This window comes from Solea senegalensis, linkage group LG12 (assembly GCF_019176455.1).
Source record: "Solea senegalensis isolate Sse05_10M linkage group LG12, IFAPA_SoseM_1, whole genome shotgun sequence".
Lineage (NCBI taxonomy): Eukaryota > Metazoa > Chordata > Actinopteri > Pleuronectiformes > Soleidae > Solea > Solea senegalensis.
In genome coordinates, this window is record NC_058032.1 from 5093817 (window position 1) to 5113510 (window position 19694).

Below are 19694 nucleotides of genomic sequence, written 5' to 3' on the forward strand. Positions count from 1 at the left end.
CACGCACCCTTTTAGCTTGTCTGTATTAGGCGGTTTCAACTTTCCAGTTTAGCTAGTTGCTAGCATGTTGACAGCCATTCTGTGTCTTCCTACCATTCATTTTCTACCGCTTTATCCTCCACATGACGGTTGCTGGACATAAACAAACAAACCCACTCACACCTACGGTCAATTTAGAGTGTCCAATTTACCTAATCCCCAAATCTGCATGTCTTTGGACTGTGGGAGGGAACCGGAGGACCTGGGTCAAGAGTGCTAACCACTACACCATCCATGAACTTTAAACTATTCACTTCTTCAAGCTACAGTAACAGAGGATAAAATAGCTCTCCTCATATTTTAATTATTTACAACGGCGCTTTTCCTATGGTGACCTGTGACATGTCACTGGGTTGTCACTTGCTTAATAATCGGTCCAGCGCTCGAGTCCGAACACTTAGCTACTTCCCACCATGTCAAACACCTGCGTAAGTGAGCGGGGGTTTTAACTTCTTATTCTTTCACACACAAATGTTTTACTTCCTGTTTCCTTCTTACTGAAATCATCTGGAGCACAAGCAGCTGGTTGTGAGTGTGACTGAGGTGGAACTTTGGCGGAGTGTGTTATTAAGTTAAAGAGCAGTTTTCTCTGACCTTACCAAACACAGGTGCGGATAATAACATCACTAATTACCACGTTCCATTTATATGTGTGTGTGTGTGTGTGTGTGTGTGTGTGTGTCAGAGCTCTGGTCTAATAGCAAACATGAGGGAGAACGGAGCCATTATTAATGTAATTAGTCACACCTGTTCTCAAATGACAGGTTTGAAATGGCGCTATATAAACGTTTTAAAGCAAAGTTTTCAGCATTACAGGTCCGGCGTGCGACATTTCAGGAGGCTTTATTGGCAGAACTTGAACAAACGAAGCATAAGTACACGTGTAAAACTGGATAATCGCTTTAAAACAAAATAAAAATGTTCAGATCGGGCCGTGCTTGGCATTTTGCGCCATCGCCGTCTATAGTAGCTTGTACTGACATGTGTTTTGCATTTGAAGAGAGGGCTTACCGTACAAATAAAGATCAGCTCAGCTCACATAAACCTGACACAGAAACTAGCAGAGAAGAGGAAGGAAAAGGGACAAGGAGTGGGAAAGTGGAGAGAGTTGTGAAAGAGTGTTTACCTCCTTTCTGGTATGTGAAGGCATTTATAGTCCCCTGACATGCTTGGGGAAAAGACGGGTGAGCAGAGGAGTCCTCCATTTGCTGCACTGAACAGTCTTACCATTAAATGTCATTCATTCTTACACACTAGACCTTTTTTTTCCACCTAAGTCATAAAGCATCGGACCTTTAATGCACAACCTTCATCTACACCACCAACTCTTGAATGAATGTGTGTCCGGTCTCCATCATCATCTCTACTCTTAGTGCCGGTACCTGTGCCTCTGACTGTATGAGGTTTCTTTCATATGTTTCTCCTCTGCTCAAATTGGAAAGTCTTTTGTTTACTGTTCTTGAAATATGCCAGGCCTGAGTATGTGTGTGTGTGTGTGCTTCCCTTAATATTTCTCAAGAAGTGCATGTGGAAGGATGTTCATCTCCAAGTGTATACACACACACACACACACACACAAAGGCAAGCATACACACAAACACACAAACACACACACAAAGGTCTGGCCTATTTCAAATATGAAAGTGCATTTCAGCTAAGAAGTGGGAAGTGATTTATAAAAGGCTTTAGGGAAAGGCTTTCTCCTGAGAAGGGTGAAAAGACATGGCAGAATAACTCTTCTGAGATGGAGAGTGGGAGGGTGCTGCTGAACGTAATGTTATAGATAGTGGAGTAATCGGCGAGGCTGAATTTTAAATTGGCAGATCCGAACACAGAAGCTCAACCTCGCCCCTTTACAAAATGCTGCTGGAGTTTTCATAACAGGGTAAAAATGAGTGAAATTCTATTGTTTTATTCCCACAATAGGGAAGATAGATACAATTTGCACATGTTTTGGTTTGGTAACACTGATGCTGGGTTGTAGTAAAATCCCTGCATTTCATCTAAACATCCTGGCCAGTTGGCTGGAATGAGTGAAATGAGGTTTAAAGAATAAGAACGACTTATAGTATGTCATAAAGTATGGGCATTATTGATGATTATTGTTAATGGAAAAATCCAAAATCAGAAACACTCACAAATTGAGCTGGTATGACTGCAGTGAGTCATCTAAGCCTTCACCTGTGTACAATATGCTGTCCTAAGAATGATTACGGCATCACAATCCCTGCTTGGTGACTCAGATGATCTAGTTTATTCTGAAATATCGCGCGGGCAACACATAAAAATTCCACTTCCATATGTCTTCAAAAGCAGATATTCCCCACACTTGGATGCCAATGCTTTTGAAATCAAGTATCGCTAATTACCAAACGTACCACTTCCACTTTTAACGCATCACAGATCCAGCCTCACGCAAGAAGAAACATCACTGCTCATTCTCCGAGTGACATCATTAAAATGATCTGAGAGGCAAAATACAATCAGTCCTTAGACAAAGCTAAGCTAGGGTTTGTTCATTTCACTCTCATTTTAGTTATCTATTTTTAAAATAATCAACCCTTTGCATGTCTTGAATGGCGAAGAAAATAATGCACACCAAATGAACAAAAATCATTATGACGGGCAGCTAAAGTTACACCTCTGAACAATCATTGACATCCAATTATTATCAGAGTTTTAGGAAACAAACGTGAGGCAAGCACGTCTTTCTCACGTCACCAATGTCACATTCCTGGCCGGTGGAAATTCCTTTTTCCCCCCAGAACAATAATGGAATAGAGGCTCGGCTGAGGGTTCCCTGTGGTTCTGGTTTGGGTGTTAGAGTAGTGTGGTACCTGGCATGATTGGCTGTCCGGTCATTCCGATGGGAGGCATCCCCAGGTTGTTCATGGCTGTCGCCCAGGGGTTGGGGTCGGGCATAGGCATCGTTATCGAGTTGGAGTCCATCGTCATGTTACAGATCCCGTCTGTGGAAATATACAAACAAACAAACAAACAACTGTCATCAGTATACGGAGTCACACTGGATGACGAATCTTGTCGCAACAAGCCTGAGGATTGCTTTTTTTTGTTGTTTTTTGTTGTTGTTTTGTTGTGTGGCTGTGTCACGGCTTCTCTTGTTGCCTCCTCTGTACAAATCTCCCCTTTGAGTCGGAGTGAGAGAAAGAGAAAGTGACCCTGCAGTCAGTGTGACACAGCAGCCAACATTTCAACAACACTGTCATTTGAAGCTGCTGTATGTTCAGTGTCTGCACTGAGATTCGCCAGCTGAGCTCCTTTCTGTCGTCGTGACCTATACACAGACTCCACTGGAATTGCAGCACCCATGAAAGAAAGTGTTGAATCTTGCTCACAGGCGGGGAATAAATAATAAAAAAAATAAAACAACTACTTACTATGTATATATAATTAACAGTGCAACTGTTTGTGTCTGCCAAACAGTTAGCTCGGAAGCATCCATGCCAGTCCCTATTCATAAATATGGTTTTAAAAAGGATTTCAATAATGCGTGTGATATAATAACTTCATGAATAATGTAGAGGTCGGTGTCACTTATATGACCACCAATTCTCTGTTCCTCCGTGAAGCCAAGCAAACGTTTGAGAAAGACCTTCAAGGCATGACTGAGATAATGCATACACACAGACACCCTGGAAACATTATGCCTCCAGCCACAGCTGTCACCAGCACTAAGCCATAATAACACACAATGTGACGAGATTATAATGGCGCTAAGCACAAATGCTGATGCTACCGGGGCGTTTGCCCAGGCACTTTGCTACTAAGCGCTGGAAAACTTTGAAAATAACCACAAGCACAACAAACACCTGCACATCATCTCCAACTCACTAACCCAGACACGTGGTTTTCTGCCGTGTTGCATAATAGAGCAAACAACATTGGATCCCCGCAGTGAAAAAGCCTGCAGTAAAGTCAACGTGAACATACCAAACATCCGCAAGTGGCTCATTTTCCCTGTCTGCAGTCTATTTCACAGCTCCAAATGATCTTTAATTCTCTCCTCTGGTCGACCTCTCTCTCTCTCTCTCTCTCTCTCGCACAGACCTGTAAATTGCTGTGACTGCTGCCTGAGCCAAGCTGCCCTCTTCTCTCCTGATGCCAGAGCTAACACCACTGCCTATAATGAGAAGCTCTGCACCCTGCACACACTTCACACCTCAGAAGGTCTTTGGCAAAGCCTGCTGTGGAGATAAAACTGTGCTCTGTGTGTGTGTATGAATGCATGTGTGTCTGTCCACACAACAACCACTATATTGCTTTTGGAGTCCAGACACAGCTGGTGACGTGTAATAATTCGGTCTGACTCTCCGCTTCCCTCTTAGCGCTCTTAATTTCCGAGCATTCTGCTGCCGTCGCTGCTGCCACGGAGAGGCCTGATAAAAACCGCGTTGACGAGGACTTCACCGCCTTGTTAACCAGCACAACCCTATTAACGGGGGACACTTTCGAGGAGCTGAAATGAGGGAGGCGAGGAGAGGTGGTGAGCTGTTTTATAGCATATATATTACAGTTTACAGAAGGTTAACCGTCTGCCCTGATGTGTGAATGAAAACACACACTCAGGGTTTGACAGGTGACTCTCTCCGTGTGACTAATTCCACTGAGTTGCGGGTAAAATAGTGATCACTAAGGCTGGAGAAAATGTTGATATTTTGCGCTGCTGCAATGATGATTCGACACAAAAATGTGTTGATTGAAAACATTCTCCGAAACACCGATTCTTAGATGCACCGCGATTCTGAATCGATTCACAAATGTCCAAACTCCGTGCAGCGTGCCGTGCCCTGGACACATAACAAAGAAGCATGGAGCCAAAACCATAACAACAACAAAACAAAAACAGAACAGAAGTCATGCGATGCTTGGACATCTGTTGCCACCGTGTCGTACGTCGCACTTTATCACCGACGGCTGCAGTGCTCCAAACAAGAGCAATGAAGGAGAGCCACACGGTTGCTAATGATGCTGAGCAGTAAAAAAAGCGCAACTCATTTTTTACATTTTGTCTTAAATATGTGAATTGTCTGTAGTTGTAACTTTCCAGTTTAAATTTAGTTTATAAATGATAATGGAAATTAGTTAAACTCTTGTTTCTCGATACAAATGTACTGTTGTTAAAAATAGCGGTGGGCGAGTGGTGAGTGATCACAGAGTGAGAAAAAGACTCAATCAATAATTGTTTCATAATCAAATCGTGAGGCACCTAAAGATTCCCACCCCCTACTCGAGTCAAATAGCTGCTACGCTCAATGTGTACATGCACACACTGACACTGAGATATTTAAAAATAATAATAATAATAATAATAAACACATTTTATTTTAAGTCAAAACGTGTCACAAAGAACCTAACACTGCCAAGCTGCAGCCAGCAACTGTTTTGAATGTCCATTTGATAAACAACTAAAAAAATTGTTAAAATTATACGTGATATACTATTTTTGGCTGACTGTTCCCGCAAATTTTTTACGTCGTTTGCAAATATCGGCCAGTGCCAAATAACCATCTGGCACTTTTTATAATAAATGACCTCTACTGTCACACATGCAGTCGCAGTATGCATACTACTACTATTAATGCAGTTTTGAAGTAATCCATATTCCATCTGGCTCTCATCTTATCTACTAAGTTGTGAATACTGTCTTTGATGGGGAATCATGGAACGGGTCCAAGGCATTAAAGGGAGAATTCCTTTATGTTCCTCAATAGAGGACAGACTACTTATCAACTGTGTAGCCGACATTCAAAGACTTGTGTGTTTGACTGGATGGGTTACAGATGTCAAAGAGTAAAAGCTGGGTCAAGTTAAGTCCTCTATATCCGCATGACATACAGCGTGCATTCAAGTCATACATCCTGCAGCTTTGCTTCATGCATCAAAGAATCTGTGTCGCCCTCTTTCTTCTCATTGTGCTAAACTCTGCTCTTTATATTTTTCCTGTTGCCCGGCCTGAATCAACTCAACCGCCAACTATTGTCTCGCAAACAACCCCGCACTTCCACCGTGAGTCAGTTATGCTTTTCAGGCTCGCAGCGCCAAGCGTCAATCAATGGGGGCTTTTGATTTTTTTTGTACGTCAAAAGTGACCTTGAGGGCAGGAGTCAGCCTTGGCTCGCCTTGAAAGGAACCCATTCCACACTGTAGCCATCAATATGAAGAGGTGCAGGAGGAATAGCAAACGGCTGCTGAAAAATCAACACAGGGATACACATGTCAGCAAGGACACGGCCGGACTTTGCCAAACAGGAGGAAGAGCCGGCACAACACAATACGGCCAGTTAAATCAATGTTGGTCAACGTTTGTAGCTTATAGATTTGCATTTAGCTTTGTATTACTAGAATGGGGGTAGTATTTTTGAAAATGTGTGCTTCCCAACCTCAGTTTCCCCTGAGTCAAGAAATATCTTTGTTATGTGCTCACCACTTGGTCCAAGGCTTGAATCTGCAACGCTAATTCCGTACTTTTTAGACCCACTCGTAGGGGGACGGGAATGAATGTAAACAGTGTCCGCCATCTTTGCTAACAGTTACACTAACAGGACCAAGTGTCACCGGTGGGCACGTAACAAAGAAAAGAATGAAGATATTTCTCAAACTGAGGTTGGGAAGCACAATTCTTCAAAAATACTACCCCCATTCTAGTAATACAAAGCTAAATGCAAATCAGTGAAGTATTCCTTTAAGTAATACATGCATACACAATGTAAACACGTAGGATATCCAGGTGTATCAAGGGCAATAAAAGTTTAAAAAATAATAATAAAAGTAACAGATATTACTGGTCATGCTGGTCAGCGACCACTCTGATACACTTCTGTGTGGATACTGTACCATAACAAGTGAAGTGATAGAAATGTTGAATCAGCCAGGGTCCACCCCAATCCAAAGCTTCCCTGATACTCAGTCTCCGAGGGCTGTGGCCAGTATTAGCTTCCCCTAAAAGCTCCCCCAGGAGTCAAATGGGAAATTAAGTCATTTTAAGGCCCATTGGCCATGAGCTCCAACAGCAGGCAGCGAGACGCTGGGGGCCATTTAGTCTAAAATGCACATGGATTTACCAGCTAACAACAGGTTTATTACAGTCACTGGAGAGCGAGTTCAAGACCGAGCTGAAAAGATGAGGGGCAGAGATGACGAGGGGAAGAGCAAAAAGGGCACATTTAGGAGACAGATGGGATGCTGACTGGACAAAATGACAGAAGGCAAAGTGAGGTAGGAGAATAGATGCTACCTCGTATTGAATTTCAAACACTGCAGCATAGACTATTTCTCAGGCTTAATTACAGAGTCGTGAAAAACAACTAAAATTATTGGATAATATACAACGCAGCTGAAAACATTGTGGTTTTGCGGCCCTCACGCAATCTGCATAGAATGGTTGATAAAAACACGTATTGACGTTTGCGTTGATGTACAACAATCGTTGGCGATGATTGTACTTGGAAGAATGAAGAAGTGTGTGTGTGTGTATGGGAAGCACATAATGCGTTCTCTGCGAGCGGATGACCTTCATCGTGTTCTAAATGCAGATGATCGCGTTTGTGTGCCACGACATAATCTAACATACACAAGCATGTACAAACTGTACACACACACACACTCTGTCTGGTTAATAATGTATGACTGCCCTTCTCTCTGCGTCTTTGATCTGTTAATTATGATAAAGTTGGTGGGGGTCTGGTGATTAGTGGTGGCACAGTGGAAGCGTGCGCTCAGTGTTACACAACAACACATCTCATTTAGGACCTGAGGAGATGACAACAGAATGAAGATGTAAGGATGACAGCGGAGGCCTGGCCTCCAGAGGAAAAAAAAAAAAAGAAAAGGAAAAGGAGGGAGATCCCTGCTTTGGTTTTCAATCCTCTACATAATGTCTGATATATAAAACTGTGAACAGGAAGAAACAGAAGACACAAACATGTGTCCCACCTTATCAGGTACTGTGTTTGTTGCTTCAGGTAAAAAGCAAAATGTTAACCGCCGACGCTTCATTCAAACACGATTAACTTTGCAGGAGCAGGTGCGTGATAAAAAATTATCATTTTAACCGATGTGAACTCAGAGGGAAACGTGCTCGGTGACATAACACACATAAACATTCACCTGAACTATTCACCACCGCAAAATGACACCCTGACCTTGCTCCAGGTACAAGTAAACATGACTAAAAATGATATCTGACTAATTTATATGAGTAACTATAAATATTATACTTTTCCAATAAATCACTTTACACTTCCTCTTAAAATTCCACAACACATTTCCTGTTGGTCAAACATTTAGAGAGGATAACATGAAGTGATGTGAATTTACAAAAGGACCCCGTGAGTTTGGCTGAAAAGCACCATTTTCTAACTTCTCCCTTCTTAAATTTGCCTTTTTTCAGGTGAAATTAGTATTAGAAGAACTATGAGGTAACTTTCTTTTACAGTCATTTCTAGTTTAATAATTTTTTGCATAAATGTGGCTAATGTATATTAAATGATAACATTAACTACTCTTTGTCATGATAGGGGATTCTGACCATATGATTCACACACTTTCCAATTCAACGGTTGGAGAAAAAAGGTCACTTCATTGCCCTCCAAACTTGAGAGAATCCCAGGCATTTCCTGCTCAGAGAATTTAAATGGGGCAGGGCCCTCTTCATATTCTGTGCTGCCTTAAAGATCTGACCATATGACGGAGTGCACACAGCTCTGCTGCCAAAAAACTGTGGAAAACAGCTGCATGCAAATGCTGGTGTTGACTGCTAATCTAATGGCGGGGATTAAAATGTACAGTATCTGTTACTCTGTAGTTATAATGGGTGGTTTTACTGAGTTGATGGTAACAGAGGTGGAAGTCAAATGGCTCTCTCCAAAACTGGACTGGTAAAACTTTCACCAAAAGACTGACGTGATGTGTTTTGTGACCCACGGAGACCTTCGTCAGAACGTGATGAACTTCAGTCTTCACTCGTTCTCCATGATTAATAAATCCATTTCAGCCATACAGAACAACACACATTCCTATAGATTTAGAGGAGAACTGTCAGTCTTTACGTGATCAATGGAACACACCAGTAAGCCAAATGGACGCCACATCACCAGTCGACGGCCGTGAAACAGCAAGACAAGCAGGAAGGAGGTAGGAGAGCAATATTGTATATGGACTACCCATTCCTTCCTTCCTTCTGGACTAAAATGCAGGAAGTTCTAATCATAAGCCTTCATAAGAAAAGAGGCGGTCCAAAGGTAAACGTGGAAAAAACAGGAATTGCGAATGGTTCGCGAAATCGGAGAGAACCCTAGCAGCCCTTAGGAGGATTTAAAAGTACTATTAACATATTAAAACCTACTAAAATATCACAGCTAAATACCTAACTCAAAATGGACCAACACTGCAGTTGCCTCTTTTATAAACACTGCATGCCAGGGCTCAGGTAAGACTGATTCAACAGTATCAAGAGTCGCTCAGCCATAAACTCCCTGATATGACAAAAGCCTCCTTGAACTATGAATTTGTAGTCTTTAAAATAAATATGAGAGAACCAGGAGAAGATGAGACATCAGCATTTATCTGAGTAGCGAAGACATCCTTGGCCAGATCATTTTATGTAAACATTCTGAGTTTATGTTGCCTTATCAGGAACCTTTCTTATACAAAACCGTAGCACAGGCTCTCCTGCGTTTGTCAGTGCCGTTGAGGAGGAACATTCATTCCACAATAGGAGCGCGACGCCTACCTTTTCTCACTGGGCTGTGGTGAGGACTTTGGAGAGTTAATGTACAAAGTAAAAGATGAGTTATCTGAAAGGATCAACAAAGACTCCCTCATGAGAGGAGGTTTCCAAAGCCAAGTTCACACCACCGGCTTTCAGAGTTGTACGGCGGCTTTGCATCGCACATCACATGAAAGGCTGTCATGTGACAGGAGTCTTTTCGGTTAGTTCGTTAGAGTTCATGCTACGTGAGTAACCAGCGGTGGCGTGTGTTTATTCAGGGCAACACACATGTGAAATGTGACATGAGAAATGATGCGCATAAAACCAGACTTCATTTCATTCACTTTCATGTCTACAAGTCGCATTCTGTAATCTCCGTCACATTTCCGATGTCGTACTGCTCTTCCTTAATTCACCCTCTTCTCTCTGATGAACCGGTTGTCAGAAAGGCTTAAGCAGGTCTCCGTGGGTTGCATCTCTGAAGCTGTAATGCGTAACTTGTAAATATAAACAGTTGTCTGATACATTCAAACTGTTGTCAAATTCGTTCCCCCCCCTCGGCCCCCCATGCTGATTAAGCTCGACACAGCTTTTTCCTGTGTTTTGTCAGTAAAGCAGTGTTTTGTTTTTGTGTCGGTGGCAACGTTCCCTCGCTGCTCGCGGAGTGATGCTTTGCAAACGTCACGACTGACAAAGAAAGGCTAAAGAATAACAGTGATGCTAGGAATATGGACCTCTGTGGAGAAAGTCTGATGTCACTGCCCGACCCCCGTTGGATGAAAATGCCAAGAAGCACCTGCAACATTTTCCCTCCTAATCCTCATAGTCTTGACTCGTGCAGACAGCGTCTGTGTGTGTGTCAAAAAGCTGTAGCAGGAGAGGACCTGTCTTCCTCGCCACAGCGTCACTGTCGTTAACTGCAGAGGTTCAGTGAATGGTTGTTTTTTTACTTCCAGCAGCTTGATTTCTGCTTTACAGATTTAAAAAGCACAGCAACATAAAAGCTACAAAACATAAAATGTAAAATTGAGACATACTAGAATAGTAAAGGTAAAACCTACGTAAAAGGGTCCGGGTTGACTATTTTCATCCCGAGGTAAAGGCCAAGGAGAAGAGGTGGGTCTTAATTTCCCGTTCCAAAAGTTTAGGTGCAGCTACAGAAAAGGCCGATCGCTGCAGGTTTTTACTCCGGAATTTGGCGAAATCTAAAAGCAGCCTGTTATTAGACCTCAGAGCTCGGGATGGAGCGTGGAGAAAAAGAAGTTCTGAGAGGTAAGATGGTGCCGAACCATTAAGAGCAATAAATGATTGTGTCTTTGATTGATTGATGTGCTCCTCACTAGAGAATGAGTTGCCGGGCTAGTAAGTGTATTGCTAACAGAAGTTCCACACACTGGAGCAAGTGCTGATTGAGGACCACCTGCTGGTTAGGGGCGACTGGCTGCGAGATGTTCTCATTGGCAATCAGTTTATCATGCTGATAATCTTAAAGTGTGCACATGAAGGCTTTGAATGCATCCCACTGTGCTTTGGTAGAGCAAGTGATCAGGTGTTGTTGGAGATGGCACATCACAAACTCCCGGTACTTGTCGTTTCTATTTTTACAGTTTGACGCTGACATTTCTGCCTAAGCGATTCGACTTTGATAGATAGTGACTCTTCAAAACCGGTCAAACCCAATCAGTGGCTACAGGGCCAATAAAACGCTCTCCGCTTCTGCTACAGAGGAACTGAAACGTCGCCTTAACGTGAATCGGGGCAAACAATGCATCTACCGCTTCTTTTACTGCCTGTCACAGACTGCCACTGCCGTAATCATCCTTTAGGACACACTTACACTCATAAAAATGATTTCTCCTTTCTCGCCGACTCCAAACATACGGCTACAAAACACACACACTGACAGTGACAGCGAACTTACAAGTCACAAGTAAGAAACTGTTATTGCTAAAGTACCCTGACATTATCGTGACATTACTTTAAGGCCATAAAGAAATAAATAATTAAGAAGTATGAAATATCACCTTGAGCTGACACATAAAACAGGCATCAGGTGGGATAGAGAGAGACTGACCTCTTCTCTTTTACAGCCTTTTTATTTTTAACCAGACAAAAGGTACGTTTTACTGTTGTCCCTAAACACAAAATAGATTGAACGACTCTAATTTCATCAATACAACAAGCTTCTTTAACTGACAGCGTTAACAGGCACTGACATCTACAAGCAGGACCATTACAGCATAACTGGCACACAGAAAGTAGTGTACAATTGATCTCAATGTAACAAACAGCTCCTGAAAGGGCTGCTGTCCACAATGACAGCAGTGACGATTCCCCCAATTAAAGGGAGGAGGAAAAAAATAACACACAATCTCAAACACGGTTGACAAATCTGTGATACAAACATTCAGAATGGGAGTGGGTTCTAAGCCCCCTTTGTCGTCTTATTAATTTGAACATGCAAATGGATCACTGAAGCGTCACATAATAATAAAACTCTATTCTCATTTGCCAGCTTATCAATTCAAGCGGGTGCAATGAACCGGGGGGGAGCAGTACATAAAACTGCATGAAGCTTGACACAGAATAGGTTTCCCGGCCAATTCATTCCAAATACCTTTTAAACATTTACACTGTATCACAATAAAAACAAGGATCCTAGAGATTTCATTACAGAGCAGAAGATGCTGCTTCTCATTTTCAGTGTGTAAATGTGATGTACAACATCTATTTCACTGCACCGGTGGGGTAGATGAGCGACAGCGGTTGAGAATATGTATCTGACATATTTCTTTGTATAATGGCAAAGTTGTCAGATGTGTAAATACTGATTTGTGGGCAGGCAATCTAATACACTGTGTGAAACATACTCTATCGCCACAATAACAATCAAAGGAGAGAAGAAATAGCCAGTTTTATCATTCAGAGTGAGCTGTGCAACAACCATGAGCTATTTTTAATTCAATGTGCAGGGGATCCTAGCATCCTACTTACTTATCTGCATGGACAAGTTTGGAATTGGCTCCAACACATAAAGATTTATTTTTATGAATAGCAGGATGTAGAAAATGATGCCTGATTGTGTTAGTCCAACGAAACATCTGGCCTTTGGAATACATCGAAACATGTTAGTCTGACTAAAAATGGCACTAGATACGCAGATAATGTGACTGGAGGGTGATTTACTACAGCATGTACTGTATACGTCCAGTTGGACAAGAGTCAGACTCAAGCTGGCAAAAACACAGAAATAATAGAAGAAGCTGGTACACGGAAAAACAAGATAACAGTAACAAAACATGGCAGAAATCCAGGCCAGTACATGTCTTGGTCTGACAAAGGAGACAGATTTTATGCCCCATCAGCTTAACCCTCTTTTAACCGTCATGATAATCAGGCCGCCTGGATTTATTTTGATTTTATGGCTGTAGAATTGTCAAAAAATGTTCAATGAGTGAGTGCTTCGGCCCCTTTTTCCAAGATAACTTTTACTTTAGATATATATCTGGCTGTAATTATGGTAAAAAGAAGCTGACGCCACAAATGTGTGGAGCACTGGTGAATCTTGTCTGTGAAATATCACAAATGTCTAGGAGTTTGGTAACAGAAGGGTTAAAGAATTAATTAACTATTTTATTTTATGGTTGGTAGGAAGACTTGGTAGGAAGAGTGGTCGCTCAACATGCTAACAACTAGCTGCCAGCTAAACCTGAAAGGAGCTAATAAAAAGTTTTGCCACCTAGCGCAGGAAATGTTGATATGACAAGAACTGTAGTCCAATTAAATGCTATTAAATATCGTATTCTAACAATAATAAAAAAAAATGATTACATATTTATATGTATCACATATAAATGAATACATGCTACATTTCATGCTGTTGTACTGACTTAACCTTGGCTGGTCTGAATTTTCTGGCCTTGTTTTTCGGTCGCACAGTTTCACATAGCTACAGTTGTGTAAAATGAGTACCATTTGTTTCATGCAATTTGAGGTCTGTTGAGTCTGCTTGTAACTTGAAATGATGATGAAGTGTTGCTGAGTGTTCATGTCGAGTTACACATGCAGAGCATTTCTGCAAGACTGATACTGTGAATGCTTTTTTATAGCTTTTTGCAATATTGCATGTTTATGGGTTGAATGTTTATTGTTTGTTTGACCATTTTTTCTCTGGAAATAACATATTCGTCTTTGTTTCTTGTATGAGAAGATATTTTTGTGGTCTTTGATTCTGCTCAATTCCTCGCCTGATTTCTTTTAGTGCTATTCCCAGGGAAGACATTAATGTAGGAGGGAAAAAAAGCCAGCTGATTGATAAAGTCAAGATGATGCATTGTAGTGAAACACTCAATGACAGTTTGTTGACAAGGTGGCAAATCTTGTGTAACACTGTGTACTAGACTAGTGCAAGTACAAGGATCAACATGTCCCTTTTAAGTCCATTCATTTCTTATAGAGCCAAGCAATCCGGATAAACTCAGCCAAGAGAAAAAGGTCCAAAAAGTATTGTCTGAAACACATGATGTTATTCCTCGCTGGAACTGTGGCCTGGTTTGTGTCAGTTTCTCTGTATGTTCATGTTTGGAGCCCAGTGGCTTAAAAAGACAAATAGTTTTAGTAGAAATCATCACGGTTGACAGGCATCAATGTGATACCCAGGAAAGCTGTCGCAGATCACTTATTCCTAAACAGTGACAGTGCTCAGGCCACAGATGTTAAGACTCAAGGTTGTAACAGATTATTTTATCTTTTCCTCTGATTTTTAACGCAATCTAAGTGTGTGAAAGGTACATAATATAACTAAAAGATCAAAGACAAAAATGATTTTGTAATAAATACTATGCAAATCTTAACGATTAAAAAAAACACATTTGGGTGGTAGATTTTACCTTACAGTATTAGTAGAGGAAAAATCCTACAGCGTTTTTTTTTGTGTGACAGCAGAAAGTAAAAGGCATATCTTGTAATGATAAACCTTCCATGTGGGTTAATTTATTAAGACCTCAAACCTCATTGCTGAACCAGAAGTCTTATGGTAGTGAATTCTGAATGTTCAACTTTGAAATCAGGAACAAAAGAGGAAAGACATAATACTGAGGAGTAGCTCAGGGACTTTCTAATGGGGGAATGGAAATGTACGATTTTTGTTCCAATCTGGCTTCTTTTGAACAATAGTCAATCTGCAGGTTTCCCCATAGTTACGAGAGTACACCCCTAAGACCCTGATGCATCTTGTTGTATTTTCAATAGAGTTGCATAGATGACACACACACACACACACACACACACAAAAATACATCTGCTTCCATCTACTGACGTTTCAGGTTATGTTTTCATAAAATAGTAAATCACTTTAAGATGTCAGTGGAGATGGTCTGTTAAGTAAAGTGGGGCATCTCCAATGTAAGGCACTACAGGAGACCTCCAGTACTTGAAAAGCAATGGTCAAGTGCTCAATCAGCAATCCACTTTTCCGAGTAGGAGCCAACCATGAATTGGATTCCCAAAGGAGCTCATCTTTGCTATCAGTTGAGGCTCCTTGCCTGAGACTATCAACCATTTAATGACTACAAGAGTGTGATATTACTGCAATGGCAATGCAGTTCTATAATACTTCATATATAACCATGTACTGTATATCAAGAAATCTCAGTTCAATGTTGATTGGCTTAATCCCTAATTATTTATTTGACATGGTCTCTAATGACCAAAAAGCTTGATGTCAATCCAAGAAGAAGAAGACAGTCGATCAATACAAGTTTGGAAAGCTCTGCTTGCCATCTCAAAGGAAAGCCTCCAGATTCAGGGCACAAACATTACATCAGAACCATACTTTATTATAGTTTATGGTTCAGAGCTGGTTCAATCGGATAGAAAACCAAACATCTGTGAAATATAATTGATCCCAAATGTGATGTCAAGCAGACAATCCATCTCAGGCTAAAAAATCCTCTCTGTGCTCAGTTCCGTGAGAGGTTAGAACTCTTACAAACAACTTTACAAGAGGGACAAGTGTTGTCGGATCAACTGTGCAGCCCACTGATATGTAGTTCTGATACCTCGGGCAGCCTCGGAGTACAGATGCAGAATTTAAATTTGACTCTTCACTGCAGAATTCATCCGTTTCAAACAAAGGTTTTAACATTTAAAAGTGTAAAAGCCTCCTGGTACCCATTTTACCTCTTTTGATCATTTCAAATTTGCTCAGTAAACTCTTAAAGGTGCCAAGAATGAAAGATGCAAAAACATAGGTTCTCAAGCACACCTGGAAGGGGAGGGTGAGGTGAATGATATTCAACTGCAATAGACAACTTCATCAATAAATGTACTGTACCTTTTAAAATATGTGCACCTTCTCCTTAACATGAATTTATCTTTAAGAAATCCTGCCAAAATGGGGTTGCTCTTGTTGCGTTCTATACAAAGAAGTCTGACAACGTATTACAGGGGCTGAACGTCTAAAGATGAGGACACAAAGAAAATGGACAATCCACAAAATACCTGTGAACATGGACTAGACAGGGGGGTCACAATATCGAACCCAAAACTGTGTTTTACTGAAGTGTATCCTTGAAACTCTCTGCAAAATTGTTGTCTAGTGCTGAATGAGATCTCCAGTGTATATACACTCAAGACCGCCTGTGTCCAGTTTGCATTCTTGTCATTGCCATCTAACAAGTAGTCACTACACAGCCAAAACCCTGTTTATTATTAGACACGCAAATTAAATGTGTCTATTGATGCCTGAAGGACAGCTTGGCACTCTCTAGGAAGAAAAACAAGCTTGAGAGCTCCTTTAAATCTATTTTTTTTTTTCTTCTCTTCTTTGAAGTTTTAAACTGTCAGAACAAGAAACCAGGGCTGCGGAGAAAGAAAAAAAACAAAAAACAGTGATTGTCACTCTGTTGTAAGGAAGGAAGGAAGGAAGGAAGGAATGTCCTTATAGTCTTTACAGCTTGTTATACGGTGCTTGAAGAAGACATATCTTTAATGGTCACGGTTAATAAAAAAAGCTGGAAAGGTCTCAAAGAAAGCGGCACAGTGGTGGGTGTTTGAGCAGGCAATCTCCCGAGTACAGACAAAATATTTCACGACATTACTTACTGGTAAGGTTTTTATAAACAACAAAAAAAAGCAGTAGTGTAAAGAAAATAAATATTTTAAACGCGTGTCTTCTTGAGAATTGAAAGAGATGGGCATGGATATTCGACAAAAGATACAAAACTGAAACATTTAATGGTTTTTTTTGTGTAGGTATGTCTGTGGGGAAGTTAGTTCTGGATCTGAAACCTACTACATGTGGTCTGTTGAATGGCTAGTTTCTAATAATCTGACACAGAATCAATTTCCGTCTTTGGCCTGTGTGCTACAGTGGGGCAGATGTGCTCAGAATCCCCATCTCTACTACACATCTTTATGTTATGGGGGAAAACAAAGCTTAGACGTAAGACAGTGGCCAAGTGGAACAGCGCGTATAAGATGTTATAAGAACTATTTTCTTTCATGGATGTTAGAAGACTCATATTATGTTATTTACTTCCAGGGAAGTAAAGATACACTTAGACAGTACGTAGGACAAAATGTCAACACTTCCAGTGCTAACACGAGGCACTACCACGAGGACACAAAACAACATATGCGATGAAAATCGATTCAAGGAGTTACAGTAATGAGAAGTCCTCATGCCTAACCCTGTCAACGATGACAGGATTGGTAACAGAAGGGTTAAAGAACTGTTTTCTTTCATGGATGGTAGGAAGACTCAGAGTGGTCGCTCAACATGCTAACAACTAGCTGCCAGCTAAACCTGAAAGTAGCTAATATTAACAAGGTGAAAGGGAAGTTTTGCCACCTAGCGCATCTTCATGTTATGTGGGGGAATAAAAGCTCCCAGGTAAGTAAAAATACACTTAGAAGTAAGACAGTGGCCAAGTGGAACAGTGCGTATAAGACGTTACGTAGGATAAAATGTCAACACTTTCAGTGGCAAGTCTACCACGAGAACACAACACAACAAATTCCAAATCCTGCCAGCGACGTCAGGATTGGTAACAGAACGGTTAAAGAACTATTTTCTTTCATGGACGGTAGGAAGACTCAGAGTGGTCGCTCAACATGCTAACAACTAGCTGCCAGCTAAACCTGAAAGTAGCAACAAGCTAAATGGGAAGTAAGACAGTGGCCAAGTGGAACAGTGCGTATAAGACGTTACGTAGGACAAAATGTGCCAACAAGTCTACCACGAGGACACAACACAACAAATGCGATACAATCCTATTTTAAAAGTGTTACATTTGCATTTAGTTTGCCATCTTTTCAAAAGAACACATTTGCTTCCGTGACAGGTGGTGACATTGAAAGGGTTCTTGAGCTCATTAGCGAGAACCGTTAGGATGTGTCAGACAAAAAAAAAAAAAAAGAAAAAGGGTAAGGAATCAATGCTGTGCGTGACTTATGTTTTCTCCGCTCATTAAATGGTATCAGGGGACAAAACAGAAGGAACAAACATAAAGCTTTCTGACACAGACACGTCACATGGCACGACAGTAATATATTTAATACTTTTACCTAACTCTGGTTTTTAAGAAAGTGCCTGCAGAGTGCTGGGAAAAGCCTGTGCACTCATTCCCCTGGGAACAGTGAAATCCTCAGAGAAACGCCTTCACCCACAGTTAATACTCTCACACACACCCACATACCTTTCCATTAGAGAGGCTCTGGTGACTGGAGCAAGATTTCATATGAAGTAGTTTGTCCACCAGGCAAACTTTCTTGTGCATTCCATTAAGCAAAAACAGGAGCGTAATTACTTCCTCAAGATCAATTAAAAAATAATAACAATAGCCCGTATGCTCCTGTGCACGATAAAGACAATAAGGAATAATAGCCCACAGTTGAAGGAAGACGGACAGGAAGTAGATGCAGGGAGTTTAAATATATAATAATTACACAGCAATGGAAGCTAAGGACACAATAGCATGAAAATCTCTTTATCAGCACATCCAGCACGAACCCAGGAGACTTGTAACTATTTCTGCCAGCGAAAAACATCTGCTAAATCGGAGCATGGTCTCAAACATGACCAAATGGGTTGGAATCTCCACAAAAAAGGTGGCTGGGATTCAGCGCACTCAGCGGTTTAAATAGTAAAGAAGAGAAAGTAGAGTAGGAGAGAGGCATTTATCACCGTGACAAGACTAGTCCCAGGACGTCATACGAGACGCTCTACATACTGTAGTTATCGACACAATGTTTATCATAGGACTGTATACGGGTCATAAACCTCACGCTGCACTGTTCATGACGTCACACTTTGCTGGGGGATCGGGTAGGTTCCTTGTTGCTATGGTTACCATTCGGAACTATAGCCAGTGCATCTTATGCCCATTAACTATAGACTTCCTATGGTACAGTGACAGCATTGCACTTGTTGAAAATTACTTTTATTTAAATGAATACCTACCGCTTTCAGGAGAATGTAACATGTTTAAATGACCGCTCTCTGTGTTCATGTCAACGTCCTTTCCATCCATTTTTATTTCAACTCCTTTGTATTAGAGACCCTCAGAGAGTGGCCTTTTCTGTACAAATAAATAAATCAAAAATGCAACAATATGACAGCGATTTCACATGTGTTGACTAATCTACAGAGAACCTTAGGCTGAAGTGCAGCTCTTAAGAGCTCTCGATGTAGTCCTCTCAAGTCCTTGCCTAGTTTTGTGGCCCTTAACTTTATTATTTTGATTCAATCTCACTGTTTTTATCTCGTTTGTCGCAGGGGTGAGTTTTGTTTCAGGCAAAATGGTCCAGAAACTCACTGCACACAACCTTTTTTTTTTTTCTCACAATGGCGGCACATGAAGCCATGCAAGGCTCATTTTATTTCATTTTAATAAAAATCAAAGTTGGGACATTCCTTCATACA

At 41.1% G+C, this 19694-nt stretch overlaps 1 protein-coding gene across 2 annotated transcripts in view; it reads right to left on the reverse strand.

Moving 5' to 3' along the window:
• Window positions 1–19694, reverse strand: part of enox2 (ecto-NOX disulfide-thiol exchanger 2) — a 161662-nt gene that overhangs the window by 48788 nt on the left and 93180 nt on the right. The window contains exons 1-2 of one of the 2 annotated variants that reach the window (XM_044040265.1): window positions 6151–6196; window positions 2877–3008 (exon numbers count right to left, since the gene is read on the reverse strand). In XM_044040265.1, coding sequence (XP_043896200.1) covers window positions 2877–2994 — 118 coding nt within the window. In that variant the 5' untranslated portion in view covers window positions 2995–3008; window positions 6151–6196. Of the gene's footprint in view, window positions 1–2876; window positions 3009–6150; window positions 6197–19694 lie in introns of those variants that run through there. The other variant, XM_044040264.1, reaches the window with a different exon arrangement.